At 35.7% G+C, this 21,045-nt stretch overlaps 2 protein-coding genes across 3 annotated transcripts in view; one reads left to right on the plus strand and one right to left on the minus strand.

The window, feature by feature from the left end:
- Positions 1–2,105, minus strand: part of ZGRF1 (zinc finger GRF-type containing 1) — an 89,480-nt gene extending 87,375 nt beyond the window's left edge. Inside the window, exon 1 of the mRNA XM_039217256.1 lies at positions 1,978–2,105. The gene's annotated coding sequence lies outside the window, so the exon portion shown is untranslated. The remainder of the gene's footprint in view (positions 1–1,977) is intronic.
- Positions 2,106–2,531: 426 nt separating this feature from the next.
- On the plus strand, positions 2,532–19,791 carry LARP7 (La ribonucleoprotein 7, transcriptional regulator). Of its 2 annotated transcripts, none has more exons than XM_039217272.1 (12): positions 2,532–2,665; positions 8,223–8,426; positions 9,055–9,155; positions 9,227–9,310; positions 9,450–9,614; positions 9,693–9,786; positions 9,873–10,226; positions 10,307–10,451; positions 12,122–12,389; positions 15,421–15,580; positions 15,800–15,891; positions 19,602–19,791. In XM_039217272.1, exons 2-12 carry the CDS (start codon positions 8,225–8,227, stop codon positions 19,680–19,682), a joined length of 1,746 nt encoding a protein of 581 aa, XP_039073203.1. In that variant the 5' UTR covers positions 2,532–2,665; positions 8,223–8,224; the 3' UTR covers positions 19,683–19,791. The 2 variants fall into 2 exon arrangements, with proteins under 2 accessions (XP_039073203.1, XP_039073202.1); XM_039217271.1 differs by lacking the exon at positions 2,532–2,665 and adding an exon at positions 3,997–4,089.
- Positions 19,792–21,045: the final 1,254 nt, after the last annotated feature.

A 21,045-nucleotide genomic window follows, 5' to 3' on the forward strand; every position in this document is an offset into this window, starting at 1 on the left:
TACTGGAACAAAAACAGACACATAGATCAACAGGACAGAATAGAGAATCCAGAAATAAACCCATAATTATATGGTCCATTAATGTTTCACAAAGCAGGAAAGAATATCCAGTGGAAAAAAGACACTTCAACAAATGGTGTTGAGAAAACCAGACAGCAACATGGAGAAAAATGAAACCGGACCACTTTTTACACCATACACAAAAGTAAATTCAAAATGGGGGTGCCTAGGTGGCTCAGTCCGTTAACTGTCCAACTCTTGGTTTTAGTTATGATTTCAGTTTGTGAGTTCGAGCCCCACATCAGGACCCATGCTGGCATCACAGAGCTGGTTTGAGATTCTCTCTCTCTCTGACCCTTCCCAGCTCATGCCAGGTTTGTCTCTCTCAAAATAAATAAATTTTATAAATAAATAAATTCAAATGCAGGAAAGACCTAAATGTGAGGTAGGAAACTATCAAAATCCTAGAAGAGAACAAGCAGAAACCTCTTTGACCCTGGCTGGAGCAACTTCTTACTAGCCACATTGTGGAAGGCAAGAGAAACAAAAGCAAACATGAAGTATTGGAACTTTATCTAGATAAAAAGCTTCTACCCAGGGAAGGAAACAATCAACAAAACTAAAAGGCAGCCTCTGGAATTGAAGAAGTTATTTGCAAATGACATATCTGATAAAGGGTTACTATCCAAAATCTATAACAAATTTATCATACTCAACACTCCAAAAACAATCCAGTTAAGAAACAGTCAGAGGACATGAATAGACGTTTTTCCAAAGAAGACATCCAGATGGCAAACAAGAGACGTGAAAAGATGCTCAACATCACTCAGCATCAGGGAAATACAAATCAAAACCATAAGATACCACCTCACACCTGTCAGAAGGGCTAAAGTAAACAACACAAGAAACAACAGGTGTTGGCCAGGATGTGGAGAAACCGGAACCCTCTTAAATTGTTTGTAGAAATGGTGCAAACTGGTGCATCCACTCTGGGAAACAGAATGGGGGTTCCTCAAAAAGTTAAAAATACCACTACCCTGTAATCCAGCAATTTCAGTAGTAAGTATTTGCCCAAAGGATTTAAAAAAATACAGATTCAAAGGGGTATATGCACCCTGATGTTTATAGCAGCATTATCAGCAATAGCCAAACTATGGAAAAAGCCCAACTGTCCATCAACTGATGAATGGATAAAGATGTGGTGCATGTATACATACATATACACAATGGAGTATTACTTAGCGATCAAAAAGAATGAAATCTTGCCATTTGCAACAAGGTGGATAAAGCTAGAGTATATTATGTTAAGCTAAATAAGTCAGTCAGAGACTTATGGGGGGGGAGGACAAACCACAAGAGACTCTTAAGGACAGAAAACAAACTGAGGGCTGATGGAGGGAGGGAGGTGGGGAACAGGCTAAATGCATGATGGGTATTAAGGAGGATGAGCCCTGGGTGTTGTATGCAAGTGATGACTCACAGGGTTCTACTCCTGAAACCAATATTGTGCTGTATGTCAATTAACTATAACTTACATAAAAATTTGAAAAGAAAAAAAATTCTTATGAATACTTTTAAGAAATTTTTCTATCCACATCAAGTGTTGATCCACCTCCAAAGGGTCAAAGTTTAATGTGCTAGGCTTTTGAAGTGATATGGAGATCTCAGATGTTGTGATTATATAACCAGACACATACAAACACCCCCCCACACACATATATACTCATACATCCTTACACTGCTTTATACATTCATACATAGATTTCAGTATTCTTAATAAAATATGAGTGCCACTTCCTTTTAAATACCACAAGATGTTTTTGGTCTTTTATTTTTGGAAAAGGCAGGGCCTTTAGAATCTCTAAATGGTTCACAGATTCAAAAGTTTGCGTCTTGAACCCAATATCCTGTTTAAGAAACCAGTCAGTCCAAATAACCAAAAGAAACCCACGCTTCATTTACCAAGATAATAATTACCATGATCCTGTGTTAACCAAATGGCAATGAGACTTGCCCCTTTGTCAGTCATAAGAACAAACAGCAAAACTCTCTCTGGTCCTCACACGGATGCGAAAACTGCAGAGCATAGGCTTGGAAAACCGGCGAAGACGAGGCACCAATTTTACAGGGATTCGGAGCAAGTGTGACTGTCACTACCCAAACCTGGTCCACACAGCACTCGGATCAGTCAGCTTCTGGCAATCTAGATTCTTTTCACTCTTTGCCCTAAATCAGTGACGTCGCCTCTCGCTTAAAATCCCCTTGCCTATACACCTTCAATCCCGGGAAAACAGTTCACTTCACCGGTCCACTGCATAAAATCCACTTTCGAATTTCTCCCGCGAAAAACAGTGACGTCACTAACCCGCGACCATAGCAGATCAGGACCCAATGCTCAGCCCGCCCCCTAGAACCAGCGTTTTCAAGCCGCCGAACTTTTCATTGCGAGCCTCCTAGGCCAGCCTCGAACTCCGACGCCCCGCCCCCTGCGCCAGCTCACGCTTGTGACGTCAGCGACGGACGCGCCGTCTCCGGGCTCTTTTCTGAGGCGTACCGGAGAACGGTGTCGCTCGTCCTATGACGCGGAAACCAGGACCTTAAGGATCTGGAGACGAAAACGTTGGAGGACGCAATCACCGGCCCTGTGTTTTGGGAATTGAGCGGAGTAAGTTCCAAGTAGACTGTAGATAGTGTTGCTCAGGTTGAGCGAGGTCTCAGTTTCTCTTTTTTCACGCAGTCCATTTTATCTGTCGTCCCTCTCTCCTCGCCCCCTCCCTGCAAACCCATCAGTTTGCTTGTGTCAGTTCTCTCTGCGCACGCGCAAAAAGTCCTTTGGCAGCCCTTGTAGTTCCAGTTTTCAGAGATTGGGGGCGCGCGTTGTCCGGCGTTGGGAGGTTGGGGTCCCGCTCAGCGTTTGGCGACGTCCTTGCGAAAGGACGGATGCTGAGGCGGGCCATAGCAAAAGTGGAAATTGCTTTACTTCGTCGTGGGCCTCGGCGGCCAAACGATAGCTAGTGCGAGGGCTTGTGTTTTGAAGATAAGTCATTTTGTTTTTCAAGGTTTTAGTTTTTGTCATCAAAGAAACGAAAATCAGTTACGGAAGGGAGCTGACAGAACTGTTAAGTGTAGTGAGTGCGTTAATAGATGCCCTTTAGGGAAAATACGGAAGCAATTAACTGAGAAGTGGTCTTAAAAAGCTACAGGGAGTAAGATGCCAATTAACGTGGGTCTTGAAAATTGAATAGAGGTTTATAAGACAAGACAAAAAGACTAATTCAAAACATGCACACAGGCAAGGGAGTTTTGGTACCGTTGGATGGTCAGCCGTGACTAGAACTTAACGTTTTTGACAATACCATTTCTTCTAAAACCGATAAAAGCAATGGATGAGTTTCCCAGGAAAATTCATGTACATGTCCAAATATTTTGCGTTATTATAATTTTGTCGGGAAATTATGAAGAACCGTGAAATGTCCAAGAAACATAATACTGTATGTATTGTCTAGGTCACTTTTCTAGGTTGTATCTTCCATTGTCATTGAGTTATTTTACTTTGTGTAAATTGTAGAAAACGTTAATCGAAATTAGTCTTACAGTTAAATTAATTTTGCAGTTCTTACCCTGACCAGTTTTACATCTATTAACAAACTCGTTTCAGTGTTCTTGATTGCTTATTTATTTTAATTCTCCTTTAAACTGGTATTTTACTTAATTTTTTAAGGCTCCACTTGTGACCTTGAGATTAAAGGTCGCATGGTCTACCCAGTCAGCCAGATATGTGCCTCCTGGGCTACTTTTTAATACTTAACTAGTTCCTAAAACAGAACGCACACACACACACACACACACACACACACACACAATCCTACTTAACTAGTTCCTTGATTTATTACTTAAAATATTCGATGTGTATTCGTGTTCTATTCACTTATATTTAAATTTCTCTTTTTAAAATATACCTTTTTACAATTTCATAGAATTGGCAAGACTGTTTGAAACCCACCCAAAATTCCATGGACTTTAAGTTAAGAATATCTGAATCAGAAGATAGAATGAATGATGACAGGCTACAAGAGGTTGTACTAAAAGGTAGAAATCAAATTTATCAGAACTTGTTTACCTAGCTAATTTTGGCCAATTCACTTCACCTTTAAGCCTCTGTCAAAACAAGTTGGAAGAAACTACCTGATTGTAATTGTGAGGATTTAAAACAATATATGTAAAGTAACTGACATTGTTAAACAGTAACTTTTATTCTTTAAGGCTCTCTATAGCAATTAGATGTCACTGGTTCAATACTAATTTTTTAATTTTTGTTTTTTTATTACCAATTTTTAAACCATATTATAAGAAAATTCTGAATAATTTTTAATGTTGAAAGTTTTAACATTAAAATCATAAAATTGGATCTGTGTTTTAGACAAGTTACACAGCTTCTGAGAAGGACAGATGATTTCTAGGACCATTTATAAACTGTTCCCATATTAGAGCAACAGTAGTTGTAGAAATTCTGGAGGGAGAGAAGAGCCATTCCAGAAGTTGAATTGATAGGACTTTGTGAAAGATTGATGAATGATAAAATGATAATAACGGTTACGCTTTATGGAAGGAGTGAGAAGGTAGAGTTGGAGAAAGAAGACTGGGACAAAAGTACTGCCATGTAACTTCCTGATTTTCCAGTGGCCATTGCATAGGAAAGTTAAATGGTATCCTATCTTACTACTTTGTATGTCATCCATATCTTCTTCTAATACAAAGGTGTATTTGATTATCTAGAGAATATATTTCTTAAGATAGAAATTGCAGACCTATGTTATACACACTAGGCAAGAGTTTTGGAACTTAATTATCCAAGTCACAAAAATAATCCTTAGGAGAAGGAATGAAGGAGGGTCTCTGAGATGAAAATGATGGGGAAAATTTGGTTTGTGAGAATTGTGACTCTTCACTTATGCAATGCTGTCCTTTGTTTCTTTAGATGGTGGCTCTGACCAGGAAAGGAACTAGAGAGCTGATAGTCTGCCCTTTACTAATTTGGAGTTTTTGCAAAAGAAAAAGTTAACATTGGATCCTGCTGTAATGATAATCTTTAGCTTCCACTTATTTAAAAATTATAATCTTATCCCCTTTCAAAAGAACTTGAAGTGCTTAACATTTTGCAGTTCATGAGAGTCTTTTAAATACTTAATTGTTTAACAAGTGCTTAGGTTGTGATCAATCGAAAGTCCCTGCCTTCATTCATAGTTTTTGTTTTCTGGTGGGGTAGACAGACAGTCAAATTATAATTCCAAGAAGCAACAAGAGGATCCAAGGATACAAAGTGGTGATAGAGGGGATAGATAGGGTTAAGGTTGCCAGGTAAGGAACATTTAAGATTGAGTGAGAGAAAGTCTTTTTGAGAAATTGACATTTATAGAGACCTGAACGAATAGGTCAGATCTCTATCACATCCCTGTGATGTGGTGGGGAAGGGAAACAGCAAGAGCAAAGACCTTGAGATGGGAATGCTCTTAGCATGTGTAAGAAATGATATGTTGTAGTTGGAGTGAACCTGTTGGAAAGAATTGTAAGAATTGAAGTTAGATATCCCCAGGCTAGATAGCATACTGCTTAGTAGGCCATCAATGGATTTTGGATTTTGCGTGTGATTAAAAACCCTTTGAAGGATTTTGTCCAAGAGACTGATGTGCTCTGATTTACATATTTAAATGACTGTGCCGCCTACTATTTAGGGAACTAATGATAATGGAAGAAGAGTAGAGGCAAGCACAAGTTATGTTCTTGTAGTAGTTCAGACAAGACACAATGATAGCATGGCCCAGTTGATAAAAGAAATTAAAAGTATTCATATTCAAAATCTGCCTTATAAAGGTAGAGCTAACAAGAATGCTAATGGATTTTGGCATATGAGGAAAAGAATTAAGGAGGATTTCAGGATTTTTGCTCTCAACAGTTTTGTGATTGGCTTTTTCCAGGATGGTGAAAACAAGGCAAAAAGTGGTTTGTTAGAACTTGAGAGTATAATCTTTGCCATTTCCACATGAGATATACTTAAGGAAATAAGCAGAGATATAAATGGATGATTGAATGTTGGAATGAGGGGAGTAAATGGGAGAACTAAGGGCTGGAGAATATATATCGATTTGTGAAACATCAGCATGGAGCTAAAGAGCTTAAAGCCTGGGACCCTCTGAAAGGATATGTGTGGAGGTAAGAAGGAAGCCCAGGACTAAATTCAGTTCTGGTAGCAGGTAAAGGAAGAACAAAGTAGAATGGTCCAGAAAAGGAAATTGAGAAAGAGGAAAACTTTTCTGGAAGCCAGATGAAGAAAATATTTAGTTTGACTGCAGAGATTGCCAAAGGGTCCAGTAGTCAGTGGAGATCACTGTTTTCAGTTTCACTAGGGTGACGACCAGGGAAGCCTGACAGGATGGGCTGAAGAATGTGGTTGTAGCACTAAATGACACCTGATTGGTTGGTTTGTTTGTTTGAATGATTAATTCTGACAAATAACTCCATTTTATATGCATCTCAATAAATACCTCATTACTTGCGTGTTTTCAAAATTGGTACTTGGTTAATCAGGTCCAGCTTGTTCTGAAAATGCCAAAATACTCATCAGTTAACCCAGATCCACTTTTTCCCCCTTTACCTACAACAGACATGTGTGACTTTCATACAAAGGACTAGAATGTTTTAGGTCATCTTGGTATGTAATCATCTTGGTATGTAAAAGCCTTGGCCCCTATTTCCCATCAATCTAATAAGTTTTTCTGGTCACTAGGTCCAAGGCCTGCATACCAACCAATAGTGGCTCCCACCCTGGTGCTATAGGGGAGACAGATAAAACTCTCCCCTTATGTCTTCACTCTCCTGTGTCCCAAGAAAACGGTATACTGGGAGCTTGGGAAAATATAATATGGGAAAACTATGTTATAGGGGTAAATCTCATTGCAGGCCCGATTTAATAAGCCTTTGCTCATTTATACATTTCTGTATATGTACTTCTAGTGATTCAGTGAAGATGCCACAATTCATTCAATAAATTTTTGAGTGACTTCTCTGTGCCAGGGGAATGGGAATGCATCAGTATACAAAACAGACAAAAACCTGATTTCATTAACATTACATTACTGTACGAAAATGTACAGTAGGGGCACCTGGGTGGCTTAGTCAGTTGAGCGTCCAACTTCCAGCTCAGGTCATGATCTGACAATTCATGAATTCGAGCCCCACGTCAGGCTTTGTGAGGAGCTTGCCTAGGATTCTGTCTTTGCTCCTCTCCTCCCAAAAACAAATAAGCATTTTTAAAAGTATATAATAATGTTAGAACATAAGTGCAGTAAAGGAAAAATAAGGTAGGGGAGATACAGAGTATCCAGAAATTTGCAGTTTTAAATGAAGTGACATTAAGACTTTAGCAAGTGAGGGAGCAAAGTCATATTATCTAGGCGATGTTTGGTAGAGAACAGCAAATTCAGAAGGCCCTAGGTTGAAGATTTGCCAGCCAAGTTTTAGAAAGAGCTAGATAACTGGTACAGCAAAGAAGAGACAAAATAACTCAAGAAAAGAGGTATTGACAATTGCTGTCCAAGAAATAAACACTGGGATGGGAAGTTCACCTGGAAAAGAAAAAGCCAGTTCTATGTGTCTAGTGAACAGAAGTTAATATTTTGGAGCACCTGGCTGGCTTAGTCCATAGAACATGTGACTCTTGAACTCAGGATTGTAAATTCAAGCCCCTCATTGAGTGTAGAGATTACTTAAAAAGAAAATAAAGGGAAAAAAAATGCTTAAAAAGTCAAAACCAAGATCAACGTATTTCGTTGGAGATTGTATATTTAAAACTGTGATTAACAATATAACTTTTTTCGAGTTTGTTAAGATGGAAAATGTCTCAGTCTTTTAATCTTACACTTTGACGTACTGACTTAGAAGTGTAGTTTGGTGAGATACAGATATTGGTAGAGCTTTTATTATACTACCATATTCTGGTCCTGAATTATAAAATGCATCAAAAACTTCCAGATAAGATTAAAATGTTAAAAACCCAGACCAGAAAGCCAATGTAAATTTCCTCAGCTGACTGCAAATGTTAACCCAGTTTGTCCTCAGCCACCTGAATTAAGAGTCTATTAACCCTTCAGAGAATTGAAGACTAACCGAAATATTTTCCTGTATTACCAATTACACGTGATTATAATATTTTTTTCAATACACAGGAATGGAAACTGAAAGTGGAAATCAAGAAAAGGGAATGGAAGAAGAAAATCCTGAAAAGAAAAAAGAAGTGGAAAAAAAGAAACGGTCACGAGTTAAACAAGTGCTTGCAGATATTGCAAAGCAAGTGGATTTCTGGTTTGGAGATGCAAATCTTCACAAGGATAGATTTCTCCGAGAACAAATAGAAAAATCCAGAGACGGATGTAAGTTTACTTCACCATATCATGGAAATAGTTTTTAGATGCTGCCTTAAAATTTATTACATACACTCTTCAATTTTCCCACATGAAAACTATTATACCTCTTTTTTTGCATTAGAGGACAAATATTTCTAGTGTTAAAAGACTTTCCATAGGATGGCAGCAAATAGAGACAAAGATTTCAGTTAATTCTGGAGACACACATCCTATTTTTGTTTTAGAGATAGAGTCTGCACGCACGTGGGTACTAGCAGGGGAAGGGAGTGCAGAGAGAGATGGGGACAGAGGTTCTCAAGCAGGATCTATGCTGGCAGCAGATTATGACCTGAGCGAAACCATGGGCTCAAACTCCTCTGAGCTACCCAGGCTCAGTGTTTGTGTGGTGGAGCTCCTGGCAAGCTCAGGGGAAATAGAACATGGGATTGGGGATTGAGTGTTGAGTTTTTGAATGCTGTGTATTATTCTTAATGGGTTAATTCAGACAAAGCATATTCCCTAGTCCAAGTCTAAAAACTCCTTAGTTTTTTGGAGGGAAGTGTGATTGATTTTATACCAAAATGCATTTATCCTCCTCCTTTAGCAGTCATTTAGATTTTACATTCTGTAATACTAACTTATGCATTTCCATTAGATGTTGACATATCACTTCTCGTGTCTTTCAACAAAATGAAAAAGTTGACCACAGATGGAAAGTTAATAGCCAGAGCACTGAAAAGTTCATCTGTTGTAGAGGTAAGAATTATTACAATTATATCACAGAATTATGTCATGTCAATTATTAACCTCATGTGCCCATTTCTTAGCTGGACTTAGAAGGCACCAGAATCAGGAGAAAAAAGCCTTTAGGTGAACGACCAAAGGATGAGGATGAGCGGACAGTGTATGTGGTAAGCCCTTATTTTTTTAAAAAAAAAAGCTCAGTGCTGGCATTCAAAAGATTGACGGAAACATTTTAATAATCCAAGTAAAAGTTTATTGACCCAGAAAAAGTACTTCTATTTTAATATTGCTTGTAATTTACCATAGGAATTACTTCCCAAAAATGTTAATCACAGTTGGATTGAAAGAGTATTTGGGAAATGTGGAAATGTTGTTTATATAAGTATACCACATTATAAATCTACTGGAGATCCAAAGGGATTTGCCTTTGTGGAATTTGAAACAAAAGAACAAGCAGCAAAAGCTATTGAGGTAGGTCCGGAACCTAAAAAGAAAAGCAAAGAATTAGCAAATATTTTTAAATAGTAACAAAATTTTGTTGATTTTCAGTTTCTTAACAACCCACCAGAAGAAGCACCAAGAAAACCTGGCATATTTCCTAAGACAGTAAAAAATAAGCCCATTCCTGTCCTTGGAACATCAGGTAGTTTAATATAATTACTATTAATATTTTAAGTAAACAAATGTAGTTCAAGTAAAATGAAAACTAATGATGCAGCATTGTTACAGAAGAAAAGAAAAAGAAAAAGAAGAAGAAAAGCCGAATGAAGAAAGAAGACAATATCCAGACCAAAGAGTCCAGTATTGACGCGAGTAAGGAGAGCATTGGGAAAATGAAAAGAACCAGGACCGCATCTGAGGGATCTGAAGTAGAAATTACTGAACCCCAGAAGCCACCGTCAAAGAAAAAGAAAAAACGGGAAAGAGCAGAAGTATCCAGCTTACCTACAGTCAGAACGGGGAAGAGGAAGAGAAGTATCTCTGAAGAAGCAGAACACCCAACTTCCAGGTCAAAAGTAAAGAAAATGACGCAGAAAGACACTATTAAAACAGAAGATGTAGAAGTTCCCAAAGAAAACAAAGGTATTGACTGACAAATTAAAGCTTAATTTTTATCTAAAATTAAAAATAATAATCTAAAACTAGTCTTCTGACATTTTAAGATGTAGAAGTCTCTACTGAAAAGGAAAAAGACACGGGAGACGTAAAAGATGGATCCCTTTTAAAAGCAAAGAGGAAGCATAAGAAAAAACACAAAGAGAGGCATAAAATGGGAGAAGAGGTTATACCATTAAGAGTACTTTCAAAGTAAGTATGTGATACAAGTTCTGTTGTTGAAAATTGACACACTCCATCACCATTGCTAAAGTGCAATTCCAGTTTGTATTGAACAGAGTTGCATATTAGCAACAGTCATGGCATGTAGCCAAGATCTGCACACATAATGGGTATAGATGGCAATTGAGGATTAAAACGGAACCACCACACTAAAACATGGAAGCACTTATTTGTATCATGTCACAGCAAGCGTCTCCATGTTAAAGTAGAGGGCGTTCCTTGACAAATTTAAAGATACAGCTTAAATATACCCTACATGGTGAGTTCTCTTAGGCCTTGTAAACCTCTAAAATGTAAAAGTAAGACTTACCATCACTAAAACATGGAAGCACTTACTTTTTTAGAGACAAAGCAAGTACATCCACGTTTAAGTGGTGGGGAGCCTAGTCTTCTAACATGAAATCATGAACATTCTTTAACCTGTAAAGTAAGCTTAGAAAATACTGGATCAATATAAAGTTGTGTCCAGTTGGAAACACCTCCACTGAAACATGGAAGCACTTACTTTTGTTTTACACAGCAGGTACCCCCATGTTAAAGCAAAGGGGATTCCCTTGGGCCCTATAAGGAGCCTGTCTACTTGTTACATTCAGAGGAAGGATTTGGATTCACTTCTACTAAAACATGGAAGCACTTACTATTTTAAAAGTCAAAGAAAGTACTTCCATGTTAAAGTTAAAGGGAGTCCATCCACTCAAGGTGGAAACCATGTAAGAAGAAAAAAAAAAAAAAGGAAAGAAGAAAAAAGCCTTACCTTTGGGAAGAAAGTTTTTCTGATACTTCCTGAATTGTACTCTCCAAGTATCTGGTCCTTCTCTTGAAGGTTAAAAGGCAAGGACTTCAGGCACTTGTATTTATACTATTCTTAACTGCTGAATTCCTCTTGCCTTTTTATCTCAGAGAATCATTACAAGAGGTTTTTGTTATTCTAATGTATCAGCTCTCTGGGAATGTATGATCCTGGGTGGGTCTGGATACTTTTTTTTTTTTGAAGTATACAGATGTCAATAATAACAACTAAGACCATTACCACAAGATATCCTTCTCTTTAAAAAAAAAAAAAATCCCCTATCTGCTTGTTTGATGGCATAGATTAGAGTAACAATGAGTGCTCCTGTGGAGCCTGGAGAGGCATTGTGTTTCTATCTGGAGGAGCTCTAGCTGTTTGAAGAGACATCTACATGTTAAATGTATGTAAATAAATAAATTGCTTCCATGGGGTGTTTTTTTCTTCTTAGAAATTCCTTTTGAGTCAAGTAAATACTAAGGAATGTTATCTCTCAAATTGGAAGCAGTTTAACAAATAATCTTTAAATAATAATCTGCCATTTTCCCCCCAGTAACGACTAATTGTCACTAGTTAATGAATTCAAAACTTTTATTTTCATAAAGGAAAATATTTGAAACATATTCAAGAATTGTCAAATGTAAAACATTTAATCCGAACGTTGGGTCAAATGGAACTTCCCTTTGCATATTTGCTGGATGGACTTAGGACTTAAGTAATGGGAATGGGTGTTTAAAGAAGGAAAAGTTCAGAGGAGTGATTACAAGAGACTGTGAATGTATACATTTTGCTATTTACTTTTTATTTGGCCATCTGTTTTCATTATTTCAAAAGTACATTCTTTTCATTTTAGGAGCGAATGGATGGATTTGAAAAAAGAGTATTTAGCACTGCAAAAGGCCAGCATGGCTTCTTTAAAAAAAACAATATCCCAAATGAAATCTGAGTCAAAAATGGAAACAAACAGAGTACCTCCTAACTCTGGAATAGAAAATGAAAAAACCAACAGTGAAGAGTGTTGTCCCCAGGAAAAGGTTAATGCAACAGGACCCCAGTTTGTGAGTGGCGTGATTGTGAAGATTGTTAGCACTGAGCCTCTACCTGGCAGGAAACAAGTCAGGGTAATGCTTTTGTGTGTCAAGGGTAGTTGTTCTCTTCCCTTTTTAAAATTTCCGAGTGTGAAAATGGAGAACAAAGCAAAACCAATAGAATTTGTTCCTTTGCAATAAACTACTTCTAGATTTGATTCCACCATAACTTTTGTGTTTGACTTAAAGTAAAATGTGAAGTCTCAAATTCCCTGCTGGATTAAATTTCAATGAGCATAGTTTAAAACATCTTTCTATAGAGCTGCACTTTGCTAATTTTATTTATTTATTTTTTGGTGCCATTAATGGTTGATTAGTTGAATGAGTAAGCTTTACTGTAGTCATTATAACTTAAAAGAATAAAAAGAGTAAAATGCTTTCCTAGTATTTCTTTAGGGGACATTTTCTGTTTTGAGAGAAAATGGATTTTAGAAGATATTTCATGCCAAAACGTATTCAGACCAACATTAGAGTTGGTCTGAAATTATTATGAATTTTTAATCATCTTCTGTTGTCTGATTTTTGTAGCGAACATAATTTGTTTTCATTAGAGCTTTTAGCTTCCAGTAGATTCCTAAAAGATTTTGTGACCTAAGGAAAGTCAGAACTGTTTTAGTATCAAAGAGATAATATATGCATATTTTTTAACTAAATTCAGTAATTTTTGTCTGTTAATCCCCTTGGAAATTGAAATTTTTCTCCAAGAAGAAATAAAAGACTTTCTGGAGAAAAAAGGTTTTGTTAATATTCCTTAAATTTTTTTTTGTTATTTTCAGTCTGCACTGAGTGTTTTTAAAAATGTGAAACAATTACAGAGCAGTGTAAAATATTTTGAAAAGCTACAAAATTTTTGTATGCATGTGCAAATAGAGTTCTACATAATTTACAAATTGCTATACCTACTGATCTGCAGTCTTTTTGTACTTATCTGTTTGATCACCTAACAGCCTTTTGTAACAGCACAACCGTATTTCCTACTGACATATTCCTTTGTAAAATAGCATATATATTTTCATAGCAAATATATTTTCAACTGTTATACCGACATTCATCATCATGTAGTATGTTGTTCTGGTTTTGCATAGACTCCTACTGGTCACAGTTTTTAACTTGCATAACCATTGAAGTTGCTCACTGTAATAAGCTTGTAAACACTTTATCTGAAACCCTTTTTCCTTTCAAATCCTGTACCTGTCACTAACATAAGTTTAGGTTCTTTTTACGATATTGATTAGGGATTTGGTGAATCCCAAATTGGTTTTACCAGCTTGCATTTCAGAGTATGGTAACAATACAGAATTTCAGATTAGAAGGATAAAAAAACTGAGGCTGTAAATGAAGCTGTGGTTAGTGAGGTTGCAAAAGATTTAAAAGAAAAATTAGAGTTTGCTATTTGAAATAACTGACATAGGTTCAGTAATATTCATCAAAGAGCTTTTTTTATCTAAAAGATATACCAGTTAAAAGTTACTTATCCAAATCATAAAAGTTAGTAGTTACTTACATTTTGCTGGGAAAAAAAAAAAAGAGTTGTTATGATGTTTATTGCTATGTAACTTGCCTATGTGATTACCAGGCTAATTTATCATTTTAAGGAGTGATTTTAAGTCCCAGGATTAGCCTAACATTATACTGGATAGATAGGTAATATTTAAAATATTAGTAATCAAATCTATCTTAGTCAGTTACAGAACACTACCAATTAATATATTCACATTTCATTAACTTCATACCAATTATTTGTCTTGCTTTCTGTCTAAATTTAATACTAAAGTATAAGTGGAAAGAATTGCCAAGTATATTTACCTCCAGTTCTATTTTTTTCATGTAATTAGTAATCAATAAGCGCCAATTTTGAGATAGACAGTATGCTAAGTATACTGCTTATTCTTTATCACTAACTAATAAAGTTTTCTTATTTTATGATGAAATAATATTTCCAGATACTGCTCACTTATGGAATTCAGACTTTATAAATCCAACATCTAAAAATAATCTAAATTCTTTGAGGCTTGAAATTTGGGTCAAAAGTAAAGGAAGTCAGATGGGTAAAATGCTGTTTTTTTTTTTTTAGTTGGAAATCTCTAGTAATTTCTTTGGTTTTCTGAATGGAAATTGATGAATGAAGAATTATATAACATTCCTGCATAATTGCATTGTTTACATCACAGAACATGCTGGGAAGAATTGATTAGGAATGCAGGAATCTTGTTAATTTGCCCTCACAGCAGGCATTATAGGTAAAACTTTTCCTTGCTGGATGACCACAACTTGTTTAGAAGAGATTGTTCAGGTATTTCATCAGAAACTATGAGCTCTTGAGCTACATTCCCATAAATCTACTCAGGAAACTAGGATTTCTGTAGGTTCCCATGAAATGTTTTTTTCATGCGTTGTTAGAAAAAGTTGAATTTTTTTTTTCAAATATTTTAAGTCGTAAAGGATTTTGTACAAATGAGTGGAAATGCACCTTCTCTCCCAACCCATTCTGGGTTTTTTTGTGTTTTCAATTTTATCCCTTATTTCACCTAAACCAAGACTTGTAACCCCCTTCTTGATTTGGGGGTTAGGGGAAATTATTTGTATATCCTGCTCTATAAATCTATTGTCTCTCTGTATAGTAGTCCTATTTTAGTTAATATTCTAAGGTTGTGGTTGATAAAAAGGTTTTTATTAGCGTTTTCAACTTTGTCCAAGTCAATTTTAAGAGTATTTGTGTATATTTTAAGTGGGGAGGTGTGGCTGGCTCAATCAAGAGAGTTTATGACTCTTGCTATCAGGGTTGTGAGTTCAAGCCCAGATTATGTCGGTAATCTCTAGCCTCAACATGAAGCTCAAACTCACAACCCCGAGATCAGGAGTCACCTACCTGTTGTACTAACTGAGCCAGCCAGGTACCCCTGTATGTATTTTGGAAGAATGATAGGTAGGATAGTTACTTCTCATTTTAAACTGGATATGGCTTTTTTATGTAATACATTCTGACACAGCCATGGGGATAATTTTAGAATTACTAGCAGACATTTTTATTATTTATTTAAAATATTTCTAAACTCTCATACAGGATACTTTGGCTGCAATCTCGGAGGTTGTTTATGTGGACTTGCTAGAAGGAGATACAGAATGCCATGCTAGATTTAAAACCCCTGAGGATGCTCAAGCAGTTACAAACGCACATACGGAAATTAAAAAGAAACACTCCTGGAATCTCGAGATCCTTTCCGGTAAAACTTCAGTCTTTTTTTAATAACTCTTTTATTTAGAGATGATTGTATTATGCTTTCTCATTTTGGTTAATAAACTAGTATTTTTTTTCACATTCTAGTATGTACAAAGTAGAATTAAATGTAGTCAGACATCCATAGTTTTATTATTGAAGTGTGATTAATGCCTTGAGTATGTTTCTTTATATGTGTCAGTGATTATTGTTGTTTGTTTTCAAGGTGATCATGAGCAGAGGTATTGGCAGAAGATTTTGGTAGATAGGCAGGCCAAACTTAATCAGCCTCGTGAAAAGAAAAGAGGCACTGAGAAGGTAATCAATTCATTTTTTGTTTTTGTTATAGTTGTTTGGTAGCTTAAATATAAATAGTTGAATGTTATCCAGAAGTCAGTAATGTGTAGTTCTAAAATAACCTTGGTTTTCCTATAGACGACAAAGATTTACATGTTATATACTGCATTTCAAATTGTGGGAGAGAATACTTGTTTTTCTGGATTTTGAAATACACAAAATTAGAATTATTTTACCCACAGGGTACATTATTTTAATTTAGAGGTTTTTTGTTTTCCTTTCTTTCATTGTACCTGGTGGTAGCAATTTAATTTAAGCAGTATTGATTTCTAGTTGCTATGTATTGTAGTTTGGTAGTAAATAATTAAAGATTGTCTTAGTGGTAAAAACACAATGTATTTAAGAGTGTGGTTTTTAAAGATATGAGCCACCACAGATAAGATTGGGAGACTTTATGCCTAATGTTTGTTATAGCAATGATAAGCTTTATTCCTTTTTCTCCAGAGTAGTCAACAAGTGAAACTAACAAGCTTAAATACTTTAAATAATGTAAAATAAGACTTGCTTTCAATAATTTTCTTTGAAATGATACTGAGTAACTTAATATTTATTGTTGCTTGTGAGCTGTCATGTTCATTCTTTTTAATCAGATTATTATAAATAGTAGCACATTTTTAAGTGCTTAGGACAAATTAAGGGTACATAGTAACTAAAGCTATTATCAAAATTTTAAAATGAGTATTATTAAATAAAAATCTAAAAAGATAGGCATTCTTCTGTGACTGGTTAGCACTTAGAATCATACTACTTCCTGTATCCTAGGTTTGTTGATTTGGGATTCCATTGATTGATGAAAAAGCAAGTGTTTTTCATCAGCCTTTATTGCCAAGCATTCACTGGAATTTAAGATGATTTGGAGGGAGGTTTCCTACTGGTCTTTGTTAAATTTGTTTCCATGAATACAGACCGAATTTGCTGAAATGTGGGAAGGCCTCCTTCCTCCCTAAAGACCCTTTTAGGTCTATGAGGTGTTAATTTCAAAGCCTGCTTGAGATTATTTAAATGTTAAAATCATTGCTCTAGAGCTCACAACTGAAATGAAATCACTTTGTTAAACAGTACTTATCCTTCTGATTGATGTGAATTTCATTTAAATTGTGTATGTTTTTAAAACTAGGCATTAGTTTTGTGTTTTCAGAAAGATCCGACCTCCATAAATAAACTTGAGGCAAGGAAATAAACACTGACTAGGGAATTTTATAAATTGTATTGGAACACAATGAGTAGCCCTCTGTTTTTGAGGTGGAAAGCTTTTTCCTGATCTCATTTATCTGTTGCACCACCAGACTTGTCCTTACCATGATTTGTTCCATAAACAGTATAGGATCCTAGCTGACGCTGTGAAAGTAGCTAGTTGGCTCCTATCATGTACTTAAAAGAAGGAACCACACAAAGTGCGTATTGTACAGAAAACACAATAATTAGTATGTCAGTCTACTTTTTACCTTTTTGGTAATTCATTTAATTAATATTTTTTGAGTGCTGATTTGTGTCAGCCATCATCCTAAGAAATAGAGATGTAGCCGCAAGTAACAAAACCCTGTTTTCATGAAGCCTACAGATGAAGGGTTTAGGTCAGCTGATGACAAATGCTGTGTATAAAACTCAAATTAAAGGGTATTGTGAGATGAGGTTTTCTGGGAAGTTCTCTGTGAAAGTGACATTAAGCAGACTTCAGGAAAGTGAGCCACTAAACACGAGAGCTTAAATGCCCAGCTTTCCAGGCAGAGGCAACAGAAAGCCCAGAAGCCTTGACGGGAAGAAGACCATTATAGCTGGAGATGGGAGCAAGCACCTTAGTAAGGGAAGCTGAATATTTAGGGAAACATTAGCATCTAAAAACAGTATACATTAGCACTTTTCTGATATGACAGTTCAAAGTTTCCCAGTAGTATTGTATTATTTGGTCCAGAATTGAACAAAGAAAAGCACTGGTAATAAATCTTGTTCTTCATTTTCATGTTAGGGAGCAAAAGGAAACGGGACAGTTTCCTCAGCCCCAGTCAGTTTCTACGATATTAAAAGAGGAGAGAGGATAGGTAAAGAAAAAAGATATTTTCTACTTAGGATCGTATTTTTACATATAAAGATCAAGCGTGGGTAAATTAAGACCTATCACAAAAGATCAGTATGATGAAGTACCTGCCAGAAAGGGTCTTACTCATTCTCGCTAGCCTTTGTAGTCTTCCCTATCACTCTGAGCACATTGGTAAAATTAGATAACAGCTACTGGAGACAGTGAGTCTTTTCTCATTTGTCTTTAGCTTTTAAAGCATATTTGAAATTTAGTTAACATGGTCTTTTCTCTACCAATTACTGATATGCTAGATAGTCAGCAGGGAAAGACAGTTCAACAAATACACCCTATTTTCATTTTCAAAGTAATAAAACCCTTAAATATATAGCATAAACCTTTACTTCCATAGATATAAGCCCTGAATCTGGCTTTGCTGATGACTTTTGTGAATGTGATCCTCATGTGGCTATTACTGTTTTCTATCATAAACGATTTGGTTACCTTGGCATTTAAAAATACTTGTATTTTTACCTTGTCCAGCCAGTCTATCTGTATGCTGACTCTTGTTCTTTAAAGTAAACTTTTAATGTTTAGTAAACATTTTAAGAAACTAAAAACTAAATAAAAGTGACTTCCCACCAATGGCCACAGTCCCCAAACATTTTAACGAAAACTCTGGTGAATAATTACTAGAATCTATTTTTTTTTCTATTTTTATTTTTTACATGTTTATTTATTTTGAGACAGAGACAGACCTAGCATGAGCAGGGAAGGGAGAGAGGGAAACAGAATCCGAAGCAGGTTCCAGGCTCTGAGCAGTCAGCACAGAGCCTGACGCAGGGCTTGAACCCATGAGCTATGAGATCATGACCTGAGCTGAAGTTGGATGTCGAACATTCTGAGCCACCCAGGGGCCCCTGGAATCTATTTTTTAAGGGAGTAAGATTTTCATTTCCTCAAATCTACAATAAGATATTTAAAATTTCTACATCAAGAAAACTCTTGGAATATTTTGACATCTTAAACAGTGTTCTACATTCCATATAATTTCATTTGCCTTTAAAAATACTAAAGTATTTCGTTAAGAGTGTGCTAAGTAAGAAGTTCTCTTAAGAGCAGATCCTTACGTAGAATATTTTAATCTTCAGATTTGTAAGCAAACCTTTATGTAACACACACCCCAAAATATATTGTTTCACTACAATAATGCATGAGTTCACACACATAATATAATAAGTTAGGACCACATGTCCTTTAAGAAATGTCTTGGTAATTAATACTCAAGTCCAAGGGGGTATGAAACAACTAACCACTATGGACCCTGAACCGTCCTAAAAGGTTAAAAAAAAAAAAAAAAAAAAAACTGCCAGCGTGGAGTGGCTGTTTTCAATTGAAAAATTTTTAATAATGTGAAACTTAAGTGATAGTGTTTTAAATAATTCTCAGATTTATTATCTGTTATATTTAAGAAACCATAATCCTGAATAGTTCTTTCTGTATTGATTTGGATTAAGCTTAATTTATCTTATTTGTCTACCTCTCCCTCTTTTAAAAAAATTTTATTCAACCTGATTGATAGTTGTGGAATTTTTTTACTCATAATTATCTTTTTAAGTATCCAATACATTCTAATTTCTAATTTCTTTCTCCGTAGTTAATCACCAAAGCTGAAAAGATTAGACTGGCAAAGACTCAACAAGCAAGCAAACATATTAGATTTTCTGAATATGATTGAAAACCACTTTTGGTTCACCGTTTAACATTTCACTGGATACTTGAACTTTTCTTAGGAAATCCATTTTATTATGCTAGTAAATAATAAAGAATGTTTTTTCTGAAACCTATGTTAATTAAGAGAAATTCCTTTCTTCCTTAACTTGTAAATAAGACTTTTTTTTGAGCCCAGTACATTGTATACCACAGTTTTACATTAAACATTTTATTTGCTGAAATTATCTTCTACAAATCAACCTCAAAATGATTTAGTAAATATGTTTTGAACACTATCATTAATTTTGTTGTTTTTATATTACAAAAACAAAACATTTGCAAAAATAATACTACAAAATAGTTTAAGAAAATTTGTTTGACAGTGGACTCACTGTGCTTATTTTATAGTTTGCTTTTTCCATTTCAAATATGTAGGATATCTTTTCATGTTGATTTATACAGAGACTTATGTGTGATACTTCATTCTGTTTATTGCACTTTGCTTATCTGAGCTTCCACTGAACAGGCCATACGAACTGTTTCGAATTAAAATGTTAAACTTTTAAAAGTATTGAGTTTTTCATAAATGAAGTTAAACATTTTATTTTTGCCTAACCAAAGTGAAATGTACCAGATGCTATGAACACAGGGAGAAAAAAAAATCTCTCAGATTCAGCCTTAGGCATAAGTGAAGTCTATCATTTTATTCAGGAAAATCACAGACTGGAGTATTTAAGGCCTTCTCAGAACTGAACCTAGAGGGCTTTTTCATGACTGGCATCTTAATCCCTTGTCAGAATATCAAAAGCAGCCTTGGTGTTCATTTCCTTGGGCTAGAAACCATTCCTAGTTCCATCAGCTTTATCCAGAAGTGAGGGCCTAATTTGGTGCCTAATTGTAGAAGACCTACAGTCAGGAAACTATTTACTTCTATGGGCCAGGGATTTGAGGTGATTGGCTGCCTTACTGGTTGGGGTGACAGCAGTTTATTAATACTAAAAATAGGTATCTGGCAATTTGCCACGGACTCGCCCCTTTTTTCCTCGATGAAGGAAATCTAACACACACGCTTTAATGGAGGAAAAGAAAGATCTGTAAATAGTTACTAAACCTTACTATGAAGATTATGATTGATTATGCTTCAGTTGATCCAGAATAGTCAAAAGTTGCATGTAAGTTTCAAGGATTCAGTTGGTCTCAGTGAGGACTGTCTGAAGGTGACTTTGGAAGGGTTATTAAGTAAAATTTCAGAAATTCTCCCCTTGGCAGTTTAAAAAAAGATAAGTGGTCATTCAACAAATATCTTTGGACACTTTTAGCACTTGGGACAAAGATCCCTCTCCCATGGACCTTACAGTTCAACAGTAGTTATAGACGTTAAGCAAAAA

Source organism: Hyaena hyaena, unplaced genomic scaffold (genome assembly GCF_003009895.1).
Source record: "Hyaena hyaena isolate Hyena2069 unplaced genomic scaffold, ASM300989v1 scaffold_674, whole genome shotgun sequence".
NCBI classification, from domain to species: Eukaryota; Metazoa; Chordata; class Mammalia; order Carnivora; family Hyaenidae; genus Hyaena; species Hyaena hyaena.

Excerpts from the sequence above, each read along its gene's own strand:
- LARP7 (XM_039217271.1), top strand. The coding sequence starts at position 4,014 with ATGGACTTTAAGTTAAGAATATCTGAATCAGAAGATAGAATGAATGAT. Across the intron at positions 9,311-9,449 it reads ATGAGCGGACAGTGTATGTG|GAATTACTTCCCAAAAATGT; the intron begins GTAAGCCCTTAT and ends AATTTACCATAG. Across the intron at positions 12,390-15,420 it reads CTGGCAGGAAACAAGTCAGG|GATACTTTGGCTGCAATCTC; the intron begins GTAATGCTTTTG and ends ACTCTCATACAG.